General features: G+C 43.0%; 2 protein-coding genes across 9 annotated transcripts in view; one reads left to right on the top strand and one right to left on the bottom strand.

Moving 5' to 3' along the window:
• The window catches only part of RNF2 (ring finger protein 2), a 53,253-nt gene extending 34,470 nt beyond the window's left edge, over nucleotides 1-18,783 (top strand). For all 4 annotated transcript variants that reach the window (XM_073356674.1, XM_073356675.1, XM_073356676.1 and 1 more), the window contains exons 2-7: nucleotides 1,514-1,602; nucleotides 1,932-2,092; nucleotides 3,702-3,917; nucleotides 11,245-11,517; nucleotides 14,716-14,887; nucleotides 16,357-18,783. In XM_073356674.1, coding sequence (XP_073212775.1) covers nucleotides 1,516-1,602; nucleotides 1,932-2,092; nucleotides 3,702-3,917; nucleotides 11,245-11,517; nucleotides 14,716-14,887; nucleotides 16,357-16,458 — 1,011 coding nt within the window. In that variant the 5' untranslated portion in view covers nucleotides 1,514-1,515 and the 3' untranslated portion in view covers nucleotides 16,459-18,783. The remainder of the gene's footprint in view (nucleotides 1-1,513; nucleotides 1,603-1,931; nucleotides 2,093-3,701; nucleotides 3,918-11,244; nucleotides 11,518-14,715; nucleotides 14,888-16,356) is intronic.
• The window catches only part of TRMT1L (tRNA methyltransferase 1L), a 64,254-nt gene continuing 52,745 nt past the window's right edge, over nucleotides 9,750-21,258 (bottom strand). For 3 of the 5 annotated variants that reach the window (XM_073356673.1, XM_073356668.1, XM_073356672.1), the window contains one exon: nucleotides 13,026-13,099. In XM_073356673.1, coding sequence (XP_073212774.1) covers nucleotides 13,047-13,099 — 53 coding nt within the window. In that variant the 3' untranslated portion in view covers nucleotides 13,026-13,046. Of the gene's footprint in view, nucleotides 11,355-13,025; nucleotides 13,100-13,426; nucleotides 14,511-21,258 lie in introns of those variants that run through there. The other 2 variants (XM_073356671.1, XM_073356670.1) reach the window with 2 other exon arrangements.

Genomic DNA, 21,258 nt, shown 5'->3' on the forward strand with positions numbered 1-21,258 from the left:
TTTTTTTTTTTAAGTGAACTGAAAAAACTTCATTTTTTCCTCTTCTAGTACAGATATTTGCAATTGTAATTTTGCATCATACTGTATTCTCCTAATTCAGAAATAGCCATGCATACACTCTCCCAAAATAACTTTCCAGATTACTGCACGTTCTTTTTGGAGAGTGTTCCTTCCTCCCCTCCTGCCCCCCGTAATTAACTATTTTCTGTCCAGAAACCGTTTTACATTCCTTTTTACATTATTTTGATCTTTACAGTTTGCATAAGGCTAAAGTGAGACTTTCTCCGGTGTGGCTATAATTGCAGTATACACGTCTACTGGTTAAAAACTCAGGGACTGATTGGGAGTTAGATGACTTGAGTTCTACTCCTAAATCTGACACTGACTCCAGTCTGCAATGTTGTGCAAGCCATGTAAATGTCTCTGTCCCGCCGCTTCCCCCTTTGTGAAAAGGAGGTATCCCTTTACCTGTTTTTCTGTGGACTCATGACCATGTGAAGCATTTTGAAAACCTTGGGTGGATAGTGCTATGGAAATGCAAAGTCTTAAATTATTTTCATTCATCTTTTATGCTCAACTTTTTTTCAAGTATGCATTGTTGGAGAGAGAGTTGGCTTAACACCCCTCCCCCAATTAATATAAGAAATAAGGAGAGAAACTAGAGTAGTGATAGTAGTGGTTTAGGCGTATTGCTTATCTGAGACTTACCATTTCTGATGCTGATTCTCCTCATGCTTTCACCACTGTAAATCAGAAATAATTCTGGTGAACCCAATGGAATTACACTGGTGTGAGGAGAATTGGGCTCATAATTGAAACAAAAAGCTAGAAACATACTTTCTAAATGCCCCCAAACCCAGCTAGTCTTACTTCATGCATCAATATTTTTTTAAAACTTGTTAGGAGTGAAAACCTCCTGTAAGGATTTGAGGGGAAAGGAGAAGGTGGTCATATAGATTGTTCCCATAGGAACACTCAATCAGAGGGAAGAGTTAAGGTTGTCTACGTGTAACTTTAGCGACTGCCCATTCCCTTAGCAAGTCAACCCTACTCAACCACAGTGTGTGTTTTAAATGTCTTTTGGATATGTATTTGATAGGGTTATGTGTGCAGCTCTTATGCTGTACTTCCTAGGTTTTGTGGTTTTGTTTTACGTTACTGTCCCTTAGCAACCTTAACTGACTTTCATGATGTGGGTGTTTGAATAACACCCTTAGTGTCACTTGTACTATTGCAGTTACATGAGTGGGATTGCAAATGTCTCAATTAGAGAGTGGCATTTGGTGCTTATTCTGGCTTCATCCTATAGGAACCATTTTTCTCATTTCTTCCTTCTTAGAATAAAAGTTGCAAACGCATCTGCAGGGAATCTGAGGATTGCTGTTTCTGTGAAAATGCTGAACCAGCACTACCATTTAAAGAAGAGGGGAATCTGCTTCTAGCTTCAGTTAAACACACTTAAGCTTTTGTTTTATGATTATGTAATTTTTTCCCCTCTTCTCTTTTTTCCTAGCCATGTCTCAGGCTGTGCAGACCAATGGAACTCAACCTTTAAGCAAAACATGGGAGCTCAGTTTATATGAATTACAGAGAACACCTCAGGTAATACAGGTTAAGAAGCTAATTTCATGCAAGGCACTGCCATAAAAATACCTTTTCTTATATAAATCATAGGACAGTTTAATTTTGTTAAGTATTTTTTGTAAGATGCTTGGTAAAATCTCTAATTTCATATTTAAAATCGTAACACATTGAAAAACAAAATAAACAATCCAACAGTTACAAATATAAAATGATATACCGTAGTTTGCTTTTATTTTAAAGTGTTTTCTACAGTGTAGTATCTCTCTAATAATTTTCTTACAAAGATTACGTTAATTCTATGTCAATAACTCCATTAATATGATTTCACTTTAATATTTGACTATTAGGAAGCAATAACTGATGGCCTGGAAATAGTGGTGTCACCTAGAAGCCTGCACAGTGAACTGATGTGTCCCATTTGTTTGGATATGTTGAAAAACACCATGACAACAAAGGAATGCTTGCATCGTTTCTGTGCTGACTGTATCATTACAGCTCTCAGGAGTGGGTATGTAAGAAATAATGTATACCTAAGAATCCTACCTTATTGCAGGGTGAGGGGGATGGTGGTCAAGAATCAAAATGATACAATGAGGCCCCTTTGAAGCCCCATGTGTTCAGAGATACGCAAACACACCACTACTAGATTGCAAGGAACCAAAGAACATTGCATCCAGTACCTAATGTGTGTACTCCCATGTAATTTCACTGTTTAAATGTTTGTTCTCTTGTGGCAGTCCAGATATTAGGAGGAAGTATGCCCATTTCCTTATATACACCAATGTAGAAGAAAGAAATCATGGTTTAAGGAACAGAAAAAAATCCTCCTTTCTTAAGCTAGCTAGGTCTAGTAACAACAAATCATAGTACAAGAATTAACTAAACTGTCTCAGTGGAATCTTACCAAATGAATATGTAAATGTATAGAGTACAAGATTCCCTAATGTATGGAACATGTATTTATTTTGTATTTAAAATGAATCCAATTATACAAATATCAAACCTATGAAAATAACAATGACAGTATGATAATCATAATGACCGGTGTTGAGATGTCACATCTGATCCCCTTGCTATTTTATTTGTGCCTTAGTTTAATCAGAATGCCAGTGATTAAACCAGGTACATGTTTTTCAACCTTTTCTCATTTGCGGACCCCTAAAATTTTTTGAATAGGGGTCCGGACCCTCTTGGAAATCTTAGACATAGTCTGCAATTCCCATGGGTCCATGGACCACAAGTTTAAAACTGCTGAGCTAGAGAAAATAGAAAATGGGCAGTGCTGCACTACTCTGCAAAAATTAACCCTCCTGTCTTAGACAATAAAAACTATGCATGTTTAAATAGATTGTTCTAATCTCATGTCCAGCAAAATGATTCCTATGTGTCGTGAAATAGAAACAAAAAATTTGTCAAGGGATATTTTCATTCATTATTGAATGAACTGGAACATGCAATAGAAAAGGGTATATTGGTCTCCATTTTGTAATTTAATTAGAAGTTAGAGTAGTAAGAATGTCAATGAATGAACACTGTCTGACACAAATATGGTCGCCACCATGGAGCTCTTGCTTTCATTGGGGGGAAGAAATGTTCTTAATGTGAATTAACCAAGTCAAAGTAAAATCCTAGTGAAGAGAAGACAGTTGGTAGTTTTCACATGGTTTAGCAGGTCAAGCTAAAAAGTAGGATTCTTCATAGTTTTTAACTTGATTTACGAATTCAGGTGAAAGCTTTGAACTGTCTTGTCTTGACTAGGATGCTAATTTGAGTTGTGTAAAAGATATTTTTATTAATTAAGACACAATTTGAGAGGCTAAGGGAAAGAACCTGTTTGCAAAGAAAAGCTAGACACTTGAATCCTTAAATGTAAATATAAGCTGTGATCACTGCAGACTTCTCAGTAAGAATAAAAACTAACTCTCACTTAGGGGAGGGAGTGTAATAACTACTGTCAAATGCTTAGGCAGAGGGGGATCTATTCCTAGACAATACTAAGAGGACGTTGGCTGTACAGTCAATGTCATAGGGAAAGCATGAACTGCATCATGACAGGGAACTCTGGATTACAGCCATGAAGAACATTCGTTGTCCCCTTTCTTTTTTTGTTGGTTTAGAAACAAAGAGTGTCCCACGTGTCGTAAAAAGCTTGTTTCTAAAAGATCACTGAGACCAGATCCAAATTTTGATGCCCTCATCAGTAAAATTTACCCAAGTCGTGATGAATATGAGGCTCATCAAGAGAGAGTTCTAGCAAGGATCAGTAAGCACAATAACCAGCAAGCTCTGAGCCACAGCATTGAGGAGGGATTAAAGATTCAAGCAATGAACAGGTATGGGGCTCTGAAGGTGGGTTGTTTGTGGTTATTGTAACATTAACTTAAAATTCAAAGCAAACTAAACCATAAAAACTTCTTTGAGTGCTTGCTCATGTAGATTCCGTTCTAAGGTGTGCGCACGCCCATATGTGCAGCTGTCAGAGATTTTTGCCTTAGCAGTACCTGTAGGGTCGACTGTAGCGCCTTCTGGAGTGCACACCCATGCTTCAGTATATTAAGTGCCACTGGCCCTACACCCTCTCAGTTCGTTCTTACCGCCCTTAGTGGTTAGTTGCAGCAACTTTCCCTTGCCTCGCAAGGACTTGCGGTTCTTCTACTTCAGTCTTTGAGCCTTAAATCTTTGTTAATAGCTTTGTTTACAGTGGTTAGTTAATAGGTAGTTGTTAAGTAGTGTAGTTAGAGAGAGAGTCCCAGCAGGGACTTCGTGTCAGATGGGGCATGCCCTGATCTCCAGATTTTAAGCCCTGCTCTGACAGTAACAGGCCCATGCCTGTTTGTGACCTGCATAGCAGCTGCCTCAAATGCATGGGGGAATCACATGTGAAGGAAAAGTGTCGCATCTGTAAGAACTTTCGTCCCAGAACTCAGAAAGAGCAAGACATCCATTTGAGGGCCCTCCTCATGGAGGCTGTTCTCTGTCTGGTGTCCCAGCTTTCCTGGTCAGACTCTGCCCTGAGCACCTCAGCCTCAGTGCTCAGCGCACCTCCAGCACCGTGTCTAAGAAGAGGTCAAAGAAGTGACTCCCTGGCACCAAGCAAGAAGGGCAAAGGACCCAGTTTGGGCTGACAGCCCACACTGGAGTCATATGGGGACATCCCCCTGATGGGGGGGCCCCCTAGTTCCCACAGGGATCTGCCACCGATTCCAGGAGGTGGGTAGGGGACCCAAACTGGTGGCAGTGCCTATGTCTTCCCGGCACCTAGAGAGCAGAGGCCTCTACCAGCGCCTCCAGCACCATGAGTGTCATAGGTCATGGCAAAGGCTCCCAGTGAGGGCAAGCCAGCCGTAAAGACCCGTCACAGGGCGGGCGAACGAGGCCGGTCTCCGGAGATGTGATGGCGCTCTCTGTCTCCATGCCCCAGGTCTGTCTTCTGCAGGACATCCTGCATTGCCAGCACCATGTTCATGGTCTCTGCCCTCTCAATGCAGGTCGCCTAGAGGAAGGCACCAGTCACTGTATTGCCAGCACCAATCATCCTCCCACCAGCTGTGTCCTAGCCGTCGATCTCCATGGTGGGAGTGGTCTTTGTCACGATACTGATCCTCCTACTCGAGGCACCGGTTTTCTGCAGCAATGGTTAGCCATGAGACGCAAGCTTCAACAACCCCTCTGTGATCAAGGGGAAGGTATTTCCTCTGGTTTCAAAAATGGAATTCAGCCCTTCACCACGACTGCACTGGCGCGAGTGGGCACCTGAGGCTGCATCAACCTCTATGATGCCGTCGTGGCAGCAAGGCCAGTGGCCAGCACAATGACCCTACTGGAGCACGTGGAGCATGCCTGTGATGCCAATGCCTCGCTCATCCATTCCTCGACGACCATCTCTGAGCGACAACCAGTGGCACTGGCAGCACCAAGCTTGGTGCGCAAGGCACAGTTGGAGGTTGGGGTAGAGGACCAAGCGCTTACACCGAAACCCTCTTTCCCCATGGGGGATGATCTCTCAGGGCCTCCCGCAGGGACCCAGTCGTTGTCCTCATCCCCGGATGAGGTGGTGGTGAGCCCTTCCCCTGTCAGTTCGCCAGACGATTTCAAAGAACATCATGCCCTGCTTTGTAGGGTGGCTAAGAACTTAGGCTTGGAAGTGGAGGAGATAGCTGAACAGGCAGACACCCTGTTCAGTGTGCTCTTGGTTTCTACCCCCGTCCGTGTTGTGCTACCAGTACATGATAGGGTCCTAAAAATAGCAAAAGCTCTTCAGTAAATTCCTTCTTCCATCCCTCCCACCTCCAAGAATGCCAAGAAAAAGTATTTCCTGCCGGCCAAGGGGTTTGAATATTTGTATACCCACTGTCCTCCGGGCTCGCTGGTCGTCTCTGTGGCCAACGAGAGGGACAGATAAGGGACAAACCAAATCGAACCTCAAGAATAAAGAGGCCAAGACACTGGACCTTTTTGGGAGAAAGATTTATTTGACGGCCAGCCTTCAGTTCTGGGTGCCAACCACCAGGCTCTCTTGGGGAAATATAACTTCAACTTATGGGACTCTCTCCGTAAATTCAAGGATTCACTGCCCCAGGACTTGGCCCATGAATTCGGGGCCCTGGTGGAGGAGGAGTGGTCATGAGGAGCAGCTCCTGGCTTCAGACCTCTGGCCTGTCCCAGGAGATGCAGGCCTCGATCCAGGATCTTCTCTTTGATGGGAATGGTCTCCTCGCAGAACAGACTGACCTGAGGCTGCATGGGAAGGACACTCGGGCCACCCTTCGCTTGCTGGGTCTGTATATGCCACAGTTGATGAGGAAGCAATTCCGGCCACCCCCACCGCTAAGGCCTTGGCAGCCTTGACAGGGGCCTACAAGGAGAAGGGATAGAGACACAAGATTTGGTCATCGCCGCCCTTCCTCCTCCCGCTTCCCCGCACAATCCAGCCCATCGAAGCCTCTCTGGATGAGAAATGCTCGTTTTGAGGGTGCGTTTAAGAGCGATGCCCCAGTCAACTCCCTGGATTTGCCTTGTTCTTTCCTCAACTGTCTGTCCCTACCGTTCGGCCTGGTCACGGGTCACCTCGGACAGTTGGATGCTAGACATTGTATCTCGGGGCTACACCCTGCAATTCTCGGCCACCCCTCACCTTCCCTGTTCCTCTTCAGGGACCCATCTCATGAACAACTCCTCATACAAGAGGTTGAGAACCTCATGCAGCTGGGGGCAGTGGAGGAGGTCCCCTGGAACATGAGGGGAAAAGAGTTCTAACTCCTGTTATTTCCTACTCTGAAAGTAAAAGAGGGTCTAAGACGCATTGAGGCGCTGCAGGTCCAGAATAAGTCGCTCAAAAAGTTGAAGTTACGCATGGTCTCCCTGGCCTCCATCATCTCCTCCCTGGGTCTGGGAGACAGGTACGCCACCCTCGATCTGAAGAATGCCTATTTCCATATCTGCATCTTCCAAGGTCACAGACAATTCCTCCATTTTGTGGTGGGCAGGCACCATTTCCAGTTCATGATGCTGCCCTTTGGCTTCTTGTCTGCCTGAAGGGTGTTTACAAAATGTATGGCACCAGTGGCTGCTAACCTCAGGCGCCGAGCGGTTCATATCTTGATTTGCTCATCAAGGGCAGATCTTGGGAACAGGGCAAAGGAGCCTTGATCTGGTTAATTCCACCTGCTGCAACCTGGGCCCGTCGGTAAACAAAAAGAAATCAACCTTAAGGCTAGTGCAATGAATAGAGTTCATTGGGACGGTTCTCGACTCCACATAAGCCAGAGCCTTCCTTCCAGAAGCACGTTTCCAGGCTATGTCGGACCTGATCTCCCATATGAAAAACTACCCACTCAGCGCTTCTCACATCTGCCTGTGGTTGTTGGACCACATGGCTGCATGTACATTTGTGGTCCAACATGCCCGGATCCATCTCCGGCCAATGCAGGTGTGGTTGGCGTGGGTCTACATCCCCAATAGACATGATCTAGACCAGGTGGTCAGGGTGCCGGTTCACATCCAATCGTTCCCGGATTGGTGGTTGAGTCCTGAGTCGGTGTTGGAGGAAGTTCCTTTCGTGACCCCATCCCCGACCCTGGTTTCTGATGCCTCAGACCTTGGTTGGGGATCCCACCTGAGTGAGCTCAGCACGCAAGGCAACTGGTCGTGGGATGATCTGTCCCTCCACATAAATGTCAGGGAGCTCAAAGCGGTTCGCCTGGCCTGCCTGCCCCAAGAGAAGGGCAAGGTGGTGCAGGTCCTGACAGACAATACCGCAGTGATGTATTATATCAACAGGTAGGGCAGAGCCAGGTCATCAGCCCTTTGCCAAGAAGCTTTCTGCCTGTAGGGCTTCTGTGTGCGGCATGCATTCCATCTGGTGGCCCCACATCTGCCCAGGGCCAAGAACATGGTAGCAGATTGCCTCAGCCGGACTGTCTCTTCTTGCCATGAGTGGTCGCTCCACCCAGAGGTGGTCAGTGTGATCTTCCAGAGGTGGGGGATTCCCTAGGTGGATCTGTTCGCATCTTGTCAGAACAGGAAATGTCACGTGTTCTGCTTGTTCTGGGGATTGGACAGGGGCTCCCTGTCAGACGCCTTTCTGTCCCCATGGTTGGGGGCTCTGATGTACGTCTGTCCACTGGTGCCGCTAATCCACAAGGTCCTTATGAAGATCAAACAGGACAAGGCGAAGGTGATCCTGATAGCTCCTGCGTGGCCTCAGCAACACTGGTTCGGCATGCTGTTGCATCTTTGGGTAGCTGCCCCACTGCAGCTACCTCTCTAGCCAGACCGGCTGTCCCAGAACCATGGCAGTCTTCTGCATCTGAACCTAGAGGTGCTGCACTTGACACAGTGGCTTCTGCATGGCTAAATGCTGAGGAATGGGAATGCTCAGCCTGGGTCCAACAGGTCTTGTTGGGTAGCAGAAAGCCCTCCACCAGAGCAACCTACCTGACCAAGTGGAAGAGGTTTGCATTCTGGGCCTCAGACCAGGGATCTGGGCTGAGCAGTCCTCGCTGCAGGTGATCCTTGACTATCTTCTATACCTCAAGCTCCAGGCATTGTCCCTGTCATCAATCAAAGTTCACTTGGCCACTATTTCAGCCTTCCGCCCTCCGCTCCAGGATAGGTTGGTCTTTGCTCATGACATGTTGGTTCAGGTTTTTGAAAGGTCTGGAGCATCTCCATCCACACATCAGGGATCCCGTCCCTCCCTGGGACTTGAATCTCGGGCTGTTGAGGCTCCTGGGTCCTCCCTTTGAACCTCTAGCTCCTGCCCCCTTCTCCTCTTCTTCTGGAAAGTTTATTTCCTGGTTGCAATAATGTCCACCCATAAGTCTCTGAGATCCGGGTGCTTACTTCAGAGCAATCCTATATGGTATTCTGCAAGGACGAGGTCCAACTGCAGCTGCATCCAACGTTCCTGCCGAAGGTAGTTTCACAGTTTCATACCAGTCAAGACATATACTTACCTATCTTCTTTCAGAAGCCTCATAAATTGGAAGAGGAGCACAAGTTGCATGCCCTGAACATCAGGAGGGCGCTTGCCTTCTATATAGACAGGACCAAGCTGTTTCGTAAGTCAACACAGTTGTTCGTTGTGGTGGCAGACAGGATGAAAGGTTGCCTAGTGTCTGTGCAGAGTATTTCATCCTGGATTACAGCCTTTATCCATTACTGCTATGACCTGGCAAAGGTGCTTCCACTGGTGTCTGCGACTGTCCACTTGACTTGGGCACAGGCTTCGTTGGTAGCCTTCCTGGCCCAGGTGCTGATTCAGGATATCTGCAGGGCCGCTTTCTGGTCATCTATCCACACATTTACATCTCATGTGCTCACCCAGCAAGCCCGAGACGATGCTGGCTTTGGCAGAGCTGTGTTGCAAGCCACACAGCTGTGTACTCCGAGCCTGCCACCAGGGACCCTGCTTGTGAGTTACCTGTAATGGAATTGACATGAGCAAGCACTTGAAGAAGAAAAAACAGTTAACTACCTTTTTGTAATTGTTGTTCTTTGAGATGTGTTGCTCATGTTCATTCCATTACCCTCCCTTCTGTCGGAGTTGCTGGCAAGAAGGAATTGAGAGGGCGTAGGGTTGGCAGTGCCTAATATACTGATGCATTGGCACAGCCCTCAAGAGGGTGCTACAGCTGACTTTACAGATATCGCTGAGGCAAAAATCTCCTGCCGCGCATGTGGGTGTGCACACACCTAGAATGGAATGGACATGAGCAAACACATCTCTAAGAACAACAGTTATGAAAGGTAGGTAAGCATTTTTTCCAGATACTTTTTATTAGTCTTAAAAAAAGTAAAATTTTCTCCTTTTGAGCAGCAATTTGAGTTCCTGTATCACTTTCCAAACTCTCCATGACAGCCAAATATTAGGCTTCACAAACTAGTGATTGTACTGTGTGCAAAAGATGGACATCAGTATCACAGTAAGAACCCAGGTTGTAAATCAGTAAAAGTAGAGGCATCAGAGTATTTTTACATCATCATACAGATTCTCAAATTATACAGTACAGTGAAACCTGTACAAAGAATTGCCCCAATTGGGCAACCTTGTGTTTGAAGAGAACACCCCTAACATCTAGATGTTTTAGAATACTTGACCTGGTATAAGGGATTTTGTTGTTGTTGGGTAAGTAAAATATCATTTGTAAGGATTTTTGGTTTAGGTTGTCTTTTGTCATGGGGGATAGGGGTTAACAGGGAAATAGATCTTGCATCTGGACTGGGACATTTTATTGACAATTTATTTTGCAAGGCTGAAAAGCATACATAGAATTTCTCAGCTTGCTGGAGCACTATATTTAAGCCTAAAAGAGAAACAATTTGTATAAATAAACTACAGAATAAAATGTGCTTGAAACTCACACTGGTGGTACGATTATTACTCTTTCACAGTGCTCAAAGTAACTAATATGGTGGCATACATATGAGATCATATTTAGATAAAAGAATTAAGAACAGGATGGCATAAATCAATTGTAGCTCATTAATATTTTGCCAATGTTGAATCTAATACAATTAAATATGTGATGTTTGGAAACATAGTACACAGTGTCCTTTTCAGGTTGCTCAGTTTTCCAATCTGTCTTGGATGGGAAGATGTAAATACACTATTCTGATATATAACAACTTGAGTGTGTGTGTGTCCAGGAAACACAGTAATGTTCAGAAAAGAATCTGCAGTCTTGTGTGAAAATAATTATTGACCTGTGTTCCCAAAGGCCTTCTGCTACAACAAAATGTTGGAAAAATATAAGCTATTAAACTGTATGGGATATTTCTATAAGAATCTGTTTCAGAGTTTACACCTTTTAAAACAAAGTTGTTCATGTGTATAATATATGTGCAAAGAAAAGAAAATCCTTTTTATAGCTTCAGTATCAGAACAAAATATTTAAGCATAGTTGCTCTATGGAAAAGAACGTTACAAAAATTCATTGTTGTTGAACTTATAACTGATAATCAATATGAAATGTTGGTGTCTAGAAATATGGTTACTATAACACCCTTTGTGTGTGATTGATTGATAGACAATTGAAAAAAAATTGTTTGAGAGATACTGTGTGAGCCAGCGTGGGAAAATTTAAAGAAATTTGATTAATTCTGAATTCTGATTGGCTGCTGCGGAGATCACTTTTATTTACATATATCTTTAAACAGGCTACAACGAGGCAAGAAACAACAGATTGAGAATGGCAGTGGAGCAGAGGATAATGGTGACAGTTCACACTGTAGCAATGCTTCAACACACAGCAATCAGGAAGCAGGGCCTAGTAACAAAAGAACCAAAACATCAGATGATTCTGGGCTAGAATTGGACAATAACAATACAACTGTGGCAATAGACCCAGTAATGGACGGTGCTAGTGAAATAGAATTAGTCTTCAGGCCCCATCCTACACTCATGGAGAATGATGACAGTGCACAGACCAGGTAAGTATCTTCAACATCTTTTAATAATTGTCTTAGTGCTACTTAATCTGTTTCAGAGTAACAGCCATGTTAGTCTGTATTCGCAAAAAGAAAAGGAGTACTTGTGGCACCTTAGACACTAACCAATTTATTTGAGCATAAGCTTTCGTGAGCTACAGCTCACTTCATCGGATGCATACTGTGGAAAGTGTAGAAGATCTTTTTATGTACACACAAAGCATGAAAAAATACCTCCTCCCACCCCACTCTCCTGCTGCTAATAGCTTACCTAAAGTGATCACTCTCCTTACAATGTGTATGATAACCTGGATTTGTGCTGGAAATGGCCCAACTTGATTTTCTCACACCCCCCCCGCACACACACAAACCCACTCTCCTGCTGGTAATAGCTTATCTAAAGTGACCACTCTCCTTATAATGTGTATGATAATCAAGGTGGGCCATTTCCAGCACAAATCCAGGGTTTAACAAGAACGTCTGGGGGGGGGGGGGGGGCGTCCTGTTATTTTCTTTGTTAGGCCTGTCCTGTAGTAGGAGACTTCTGAGGACTCTTGTGGCTCTATCAATCTGTTTCTTCACTTCCGCAGGTGGGTATTGTAGTTGTAAGAATGCTTGATAGAGCTCTTGTAGGTGTTTGTCTCTGTCTGAGGGGTTGGAGCAAATGCGGTTGTATCGCAGAGCTTGGCTGTAGACGATGGATCGTGTGGTGTGGTCAGGGTGAAAGCTGGAGGCATGTAGGTAGGAATAGCGGTCAGTAGGTTTCCGGTATAGGGTGTTTATGTGACCATCGTTTATTAGCACTGTAGTGTCCAGGAAGCGTATCTCTTGTGTGGACTGGACCAGGCTGAGGTTGATGGTGGGATGGAAATTGTTGAAATCCATGGTGGAATTCCTCAAGGGCTTCTTTTCCATGGGTCCAGATGATGATGTCATCAATATAGCGCAAGTAGAGTAGGGGCGTTAGGGGACGAGAGCTGAGGAAGCTTTGTTCTAAGTCAGCCATAAAAATGTTGGCATACTGTGGGGCCATGCGGGTACCCATAGCAGTGCCACTGATCTGAAGGTATACATTGTCCCCAAATGTAAAATAGTTATGGGTAAGGACAAAGTCACAAAGTTCAGCCACCAGGTTAGCCGTGACATTATCGGGGATACTGTTCTTGACGGCTTGTAGTCCATCATTGTGTGGAATGTTGGTGTAGAGGGCTTCTACATCCATAATGGCCAGGATGGTGTTATCAGGAAGATCACCGAAGGATTGTCGTTTCCTCAGGAAGTCAGTGGTGTCTCGAAGGTAGCTGGGAGTGCTGGTAGCGTAGGGCCTGAGGAGCAAATACTGAAGCAAATACTCACCAGCAACCACATACCACACAACAGAACCACTAACCCAGGAACCTATCCTTGCAACAAAGCCTGTTGCCAACTGTGCCAACATATCTATTCAGGGGACACCATCACAGGGCCTAATAACATCAGCCACACTATCAGAGGCTCGTTCACCTGCACATCCACCAATGTGATATATGCCATCATGTGCCAGCAATGCCCCTCTGCCATGTACATTGGTCAAACTGGACAGTCTCTACGTAAAAGAATAAATGGACACAAATCAGATGTCAAGAATTATAACATTCATAAACCAGTCGGAGAACACTTCAATCTCTCTGGTCATGCGATTACAGACATGAAAGTTGTGATATTACAACAAAAAAACTTCAAATCCAGACTCCAGCGAGAAACTGTTGAATTGGAATTCATTTGCAAATTTGGTACAATTAACTTAGGCTTGAATAGAGACTGGGAGTGGCTAAGTGATTACGCAAGGTAACCTATTTCCCCTTGTTTTTTCCTACCCCACCCCCCTCCAGACGTTCTTGTTAAACCCTGGATTTGTGCTGGAAATGGCCCACCTTGATTATCATACACATTGTAAGGAGAGTGGTCACTTTAGATAAGCTATTAGCAGCAGGAGAGTGGGGTGGGAGGAGGTATTTTTTCATGCTTTGTGTGTATATAAAAAATCTACACTTTCCACAGTATGCATCCGATGAAGTGAGCTGTAACTCGCGAAAGCTTATGCTCAAATAAATTGGTTAGTCTCTAAGGTGCCAAAAGTACTCCTTTTCTTTTTACTTAATCTGTTGTTTCTTGAGGCTTTTTGAAATCAAATGTAGACATTTCTTCTCTAGTTACATCTTGTCCTGTTGAACTGAATGCACTTTCACCGTCCTAAATAGGGTAGCCATTTATTTTTGTTCATATTTTATAGTATTATAGTCTGTTTTAACGCTTTGATTGTAGAAAAAGTTCCTAAAAGTTAAGAACACACCACTATTCTTGGTGTGGTATGCTTGGTTGACTGCATTTTAAGACCACAGATGATTTTAGATTCCAGTCCCTTCTCACTCCTTTTGAAAATATGTATATAAAAATAAGCCTTATGTATGTGTTAGAGTGTGACTGAATGGATCAACATGTGAATTCCTTTGTCTTTGGAAATTGGGAAAGAAGAGTGAAATTTTTCAAAAGTGGCTCAGGCGCACAAGTCCTATTAAAAGTGAATCTCACTCTAAAGTCTGTGTAATCCGGTCCAGATCCATGCTCATAAGTTCTGAAATCTGCAGTATGCAGGTTTGTATTTTTTTTCTAGAATTTCCTGAAATATCTGGAACCTTCTTTCTTATTCCTCTTCAGCACGAGAGCTTTCTCATGGGTTCTAGAAGTACAACATCCTAGGGCATTCGGCACTTTTGAAAATCTCACTCTTTGGTTTAGATTTCCAGAGAATGAGGAGTCAATGAAGAGTAGCTAGAGCAAGGAAAGAGGTCACAGAGCATGCCAAGTATCCAATTCTTGTCCACTGAGTTGATGTCACACATCTGTGTTCAGAGGATTTGAGCAGTCGTGAATTTTTTTTTTAAATGTCGCACGATCAGTTAATTCAGGCAGATGACAAAGTAGTAGTATTTCCTATCCACAAATAGAGTGGGAACCTGTGGAAGAGGAAGTTGAGAGAGGTGTGAGGACTTCTTTTCTTGTTCAGTAAATTGCTTCTTTTGTATCTTGAGTCAAAACACTGAGGCACACTGTACTCTTTACATACAAGTTTGTTTACTTTTACATATGCAGCTTATCTAGTGCCTTTTTCTGCACAAGTGATTCAAATATGTTTGGTTGTCTTTGTTGATACTGTTGCAGGTATATAAAGACCTCGGGCAATGCCACAGTTGATCACTTGTCTAAGTACCTAGCTGTGAGGTTGGCTTTGGAGGAACTTCGGAGCAAAGGAGAGTCAAACCAGATGAATCTTGACACAGCCAGTGAGAAGCAGTATACAATTTACATTGCTACGGCCAATGGCCAGTACACTGTGAGTAGTTGATCTGGTTGATACTCTGTCTAATTTAGAAATGTTTAGACCCAATAATACTACAACTTGAAGGCACAGTGGATTTGTTATCCTGTTTGGATTCCTTCTATAAATTGGTCTATGGATTGTATTCATAATCCATTTTTAAAAGCAAGCATAGCACGAGCGTTATTCGCTGTGATGGTTTAGGCAAAAGTCTGTTCTGTGGCCATTACATACAGCAAAAGCATTGATAGTAGAAAAGGAGTGGCATGTAAATGTGTGGATGCTCTGGGCACAATCCCCTGACCTAGGGTAAATGGTGTGGCTCCATTGACATCACTGGGATTTTACTAATTTATGCAAGCTGAAGATCTGGCTCTTTATTTTACATGTAAAAATTTAGGAGGAAAAAAGTGGTACTTTGATTTGAGGACTTGCTTATTGAGAATGTCCTTCATTGCCAAAGGGTGGTAGCACTTCCTAGGCAAGTTCAGTCTGCCTTTTTATCAGTAGGAGGCACATCTATTTGTATAAAGTCAAATTCACACCTAAGTAGTATTTCAGACAGGCAAATATTAAATGAACACAATCCACAGAAATTCAGTCAAAATCACTGGCATCTGACACTGGACAATACAGTCATTAGCTAGATGAATACTCAGTATCACTAGCTATTTTAAATTCCTGTTGGTAGGGAAGCTGAGACCTGACCTCAGGTCTTGGTGCATAAATTTAAAGTGAAATTTTGAGCTTATTTCTTTGCTTTCAAGTTCCTGCATAGTTCTTTCCCTCCTTACTTATCCACCTGTGTTGCTCTGCACATCATGCAGGCTTCCCTATTCATCAGTGATGCCAACCTCTACACATCATTTGTCTGCTTCTTCTAAAAACTCACCACCGTACATCCAACACACCAAAAACTCATTGTTCCAGTAACAGTTTGGATATATCGTGATGACATAGTCATCCGCTGATTACCTTGCTGCTTGTTGATTCTCCTTGCCCCTGTCCTTGTCTATTTGTTTTTCTTGTTAACATGCAAGATCTTACGAGAAGAGATCATGATTTCTTGTGTTTGGAAAGTAACTAGCACATTGGTTGATGCTACTGGGTAGGGGTGGGATAGAAATACTGCCCCTGCCCCCCCCCACCAAAGCATAATAAATGAAAGGGTGGTGATCAGTATAGTTAAGATCTAATCTGTATTGCTAGGAACTAGCAAGTATTAGAATTGAAGTGCTAGTCACTGGATTATGAGCAGATAAGCAACCAGAAACACTGATAACATATTTAATGACAGGCACTACAGGAAATATCTATTAACTGCAGCCAGAACCACAGGAGGCTTCTGTTCTGTAAATGTTCCTCTCTAAGTCTACTGCAGGGTTTTCACAGTGACCAGATAGTAGTGACAGGAGCATCAGAAGTTCATAGCGAGATGATGGAAAATATATTTTAGGAACTGTTGGTTTTTTCTCCTCCTTTAGGTATTAAATGGTTCCTTTTCCTTGGAGCTGGTCAGTGAGAAATACTGGAAAGTGAACAAACCCATGGAACTCTACTATGCACCAACAAAGGAACATAAATAGGCTTTGCGAGAAGGTTTGGAGAGAGGACTCTAATTTTTATAGCTGTGATTTCTTTAATATTAAGGAGACACCACCGTCATCTTCATGGACAGTACTTGGGATGTCTTCAGACTACTCACAGAGCATACTTCTTATTATAATTAGATGGTATTCTGGGTTTTATTTTTAATTTAATTTTTTCCCCAGGGGACTGAATAACCTTCTCCAGTGCATTCCATTGTTATCAAAGATATGCCTTTTTTTATTCCCAGTTTGGTATCAGATCAAGCAAAGGTTCCAGCATGGAATGTCTTAACTTAGTCCAGGAAAAGCTGTTGGTCTGCTAATATGCTTGACACAATTATACCAGCCCTTAGGTGAAATATCGAGGGTCTAAAGTAGTCAATGGTAGTAGTCAATAGTAGCAGATGTTGTGGGGGTATGGTAATGGTGGTGATTTGCTAACTACTGTCACTGTAAAAGACATTGAAGAACTCAATTCCGATAACAGCATACCATTTTGGCTCCAAGGTATTTACAGTAGTAATCTGATTCCTTGAAAGACTTGGATTATTGGTAATAGTCCAGGTAAGTTTTCAGTAGACCAAGATGAAGGATTAAGGGAAAAAGTTCTGACACTTTAAAAAAATCTTGCTACCTGCTAGATTTCAGTATCAGAAAAAAATTATATTAAAAAAGGAAACCTTCTCTCCCCGCCCCCCCCCGGGCAGTCCCTGTGCACTCTCTAATTTCTGGTCTTTGACTCCTGTTGCAGAATTATCCTGTGCACATGTGCTTGGCAGATAACATTTTATTGTACAAAATCTTCTCAGACAATTCTAAAGTCCTGGTATATCCAGTGTAATGGCAGACTTTATCGTGGAAATTATCATAGACTTTGCTCTAAAGGATTCTCTTCCTTGGAAATACAATTTTGCAACAAAAATCCCCTTTTAAAATTCCAGCATGATGGCATTGTGTTGCAGCGAGACTATCTTATTTTATAGCACTCTATCCACACCAGTTGTGAGCTATAACTGTAGTTCATCACTGAGGGAAAGAACTGCTTCAACTACAAACTCTTCTAAGTATTCTGTTTTAGCCAAAGCTTTAACAAATATGGCTTAGCACTTTGGAAGAAAATGTGTTAGTACTTGACAGGTTTACCATTTAGTGTCTTACAGTAGGTTTATTTTTTTTTAAACTTGGCGGTTGGCTGCTGTGTGACGTTTTGCATTTACCTTTCATGTGCATGATAAACAGGTGGGTTTTTTTTTTTCTGGGGTGAACCCTGCCTTCACCTAGTGGTGATGCTTTGCTGCAGCTAAAGAGAATACACAATGTTAGGGAAATAGCACAGTGATGTTCTCTTTGCTCTAAGGTTTTATCAGTACAGCCTTCCTGTCTCTAGTTTAGAAGCTGAAAGTGAAAAGACCCTTAAAGCAGGTGAGGAATATTACACTTTGTCTTCTCCCTTCTTATCTTGCTCACAGTTAAGATGGATGAGTTTCTAAAGTATATGCGATTTGTACACTTTCAAATCCCTAGGTTTCTGTTGGAAAGGAACAAGCTTTCCACTACTCCTTGTCATTCAAGTCTAACATTTGTAAATATATGTCCATTTTGACAGCTGTTGTGGGTCAGTTTCATCTCTATATGAAAAATTCATAGGCTTCTTGAATAACTTTTAATATTTCTTTTTGTTATCTAAAATGTTTTTACTACTCTTTTTGTAATCTGTGCCATGAAACTGACATTTCCAGTCACCAAGCATATTGGAGGGCGAGGATTTATTTTCAAATGTTGTTTTATTCAGTATTACTTGGTGTAATGTTCAATTGTATAGATTACTAGTGCATGTCCACTAAATATAATCCTGTTTTTGTGATACTTAGATTTTATGGAGAAACTTCTAGGTTAGCTGCAGCAGAATGGCAAATTCTGTGTGTGATATCTAAGAATGTTTAAGGAGCAAAGGAGTATTTGTGAAGCTGAGCTGTTTCTGTCTAGAGAATGTCTTTTTTTTGTCCACAGTTTAAAAAAGTGTGGAAGAATGTGAAACTTATTTTCATGTCATAGTGAATTTACTAAATATTTATGTTCTTTAAAAATATATATTATGTAGGTGTTTGATTATACCATTGATGCACTGTGACCTTTTTAGTGCTATAAACAATTTTACTTTTCAAAACAACTTTCATACTGCCTTCCTGTTTAGCTAGATCTTCATTTTTGGTACCTTGTGCTTGTTAGGTATGGTAAATTGAACAGTTATAATATCTGAAATTCAAGTCCTACCTAACATCTCACATTTGTCATAATAAAGCAAAAATGCTGTGAACACAATACTGTAAATTCAATCACTTCCTGTTTCAGTCTACAAAAGAAACCATTTGCATTGTACAATCTAGCACTGTCTAACACCACTATTATGTGCAGTTTTCTAGACAGAGGGCTGGGAGATGCATCTGCTTTCGGGATACACGTGCCAACACCACACAGTGGAATCTGGTGCCTCAGTTTCCGCCGCAAACTTGTAAGGCCTCATTTAAAGTCCATTGAAATCAGTTGAAAAATTCCCATTTACTTCAGTGGGTTTTGGATCAGGGCCTTAGCATGGGATGTACATGCGTGATAACACTAGGTAATGTCAAACTTTTTCAATAGCTGCCATGGCATGTATAACAAGTTATTCTGTTGGGTGGGACACAAAATAATTATCATTCAAACAGTGATATGAAAAGATGACGTTTGGTTTGGTATGCCCTACTTGGGAACCCCAGCAAAATCAGTTTTTATGCATGGTGATTTACGTGTGTGCTAATGACCTTCCCAACATAAATGGAGACAGAAGACTTGGAATATGTGGAGTAGGATCATAGCATTGGGGTTGAACTTTTATAAAAATATGCAGTGTCAAGTTTTCCTAAGTTTTACAACTGCAACTATATTTGAGGATAAATGTATTGTAAGATAAGTAGTTTTATTCACTTACCAGAAAAGTGGTATTTGATAAAGTCTAAGATGAAACTATATTGTGCACTCTAAACCTCAGCCCTTCGTTATAACACAACTTAGGGCTGGATCAAACATCAAGCCATGATTATACTGAATATAAAATATCTCCCTCTCCTTATGCCCTTCATAGAAAAACATAATTAGGATTTCTCTTTCCTCCCACTGTTTAGGGTCAAGAAATGTCTGGGGCTATTTTGATGAGAAGAAAGGTGTCACAATTTGTGGGATATAATGGTTTGCAGATGCTTTGTGCTTTCAGCTGTCCTCCAACATACATTCCATGTTGTTTAGGTGTTTGTTTTTAAATTATCTATACGAACAATAAAAGTTTGATTTTTGGTAGGTATCTGTGCTGGGACCACATTGGGGATGGTCCAGATTCTTTTCTGCAGTACTACTGCCTATCTGGTTATTCTCCATTTTGTATTTGTGCACTTGATTTTTCCTTCCAAAGTGTATTGAATTTCATCTTGTTGATTTCAGACCAGTTCTCCAATTTAACAAGGTCATTTTGAATTCTAATCCTGCCCTCCAAAGTGCTAGCAACCCCTTGTAGCTTGGTGTCATCTGCAGATTCTATAAGCATACTCCCCCCGTATTTATCCAAGTTATTAATGAAAATACTCAATGAGACCAGACTCAGGGACAGACCCTTTGGGACCCCATTAGATATGTCCTCCCCAGTATGACAGCAAACTACTGGTAACTACTTTGTGAGTACGATCTTTCAACTAGTTGTGCATCTCCATGTAAAAAGGGGCGTGCATCTCCCCCCTTCTGACAGGGCGGGAGGCTGTGCTGCCTCGATTTTTCTCAAGCAGGGTGCAGCTCCTAGCTAGTGAGTCCACCTCGTGATTAATCCAAGTAGCAGTTAGTCCCTCTGTGCAGTCCCTTAGTCAGGGCAGTTAGCAGGCCTGGCTGACAATCAGCCCAGGCCTTAATTAGTCTCTCCCCCCCAAGTCTCTCTTTCAGGGCAATTCAGTTTATAGCTCAGGCTGAGTCTGTGCAATACAGTCCAGCAGTTCAGGGTGGGGAATTAGTTCTCATCTGGGAGCGATAGCAAGTGTGCCTGGTGCCCTAGCTTTGGCGGGCGCCAGACAAATTCAGGCCTCCTGGCCTCTAGTGGGGAGGTGGCCACCTTCAACAGATGGGGTACCCGGGCTATGGAGATGCAGGCCCTCCCACTCCACTGTGTTCCAGCCCAGGGCCCTGTTAGTGGCGGGGTAGTTTGTCACTACGTCAGCAGGGATCTTCCTGCAACATCATGGCCAGTTCACAATAATTCCACAGCTGAACCCTATTCGGTGTTCCTGGACTCCTTCCTACCCACCCCAGTTTGGGACACCTGGGTTCTGGGGTTGTCCTCAGTCTCTCCAGGGTAAACTGCCAGTGGCAGCCCCGACAGTTCGTAGGTGTTGCTGGTCTCCGGTAATTCAGGTAACTCCTCTGGTCAGGCAGCCATCTCCTTCAGCTCCAGGCCCTAGCAGCAAGGAAGAGATGTCTTGCTCTTCTGGCAACTCTCCCCCTACTGAGCTAGGAGGCTGGCCTTTTATAGTCCAGCTTCCTGTCCTGCCCCTCTGCTTCCGGTGAGGTGGCTGCAGGTGGTCTGGTTCTGCCCAGCAGGGGGCAATCTCAGGTCTTTCCCCTTCTGACAGATCAGGAGTTGCACCTCCTCGCTACAACCCACCTTATAGTAATTTCATGTAGACAACATTTCCCTAGTTTGCTTAAGAGAATGTCATGTGGGACTGTGTCACATGCCTTACTAAAATCAAGATATCCTGTCTACAGTTTTCCCCCATC

The sequence above is a fragment of the Lepidochelys kempii genome, chromosome 8 (genome assembly GCF_965140265.1).
Source record: "Lepidochelys kempii isolate rLepKem1 chromosome 8, rLepKem1.hap2, whole genome shotgun sequence".
Lineage (NCBI taxonomy): Eukaryota > Metazoa > Chordata > Testudines > Cheloniidae > Lepidochelys > Lepidochelys kempii.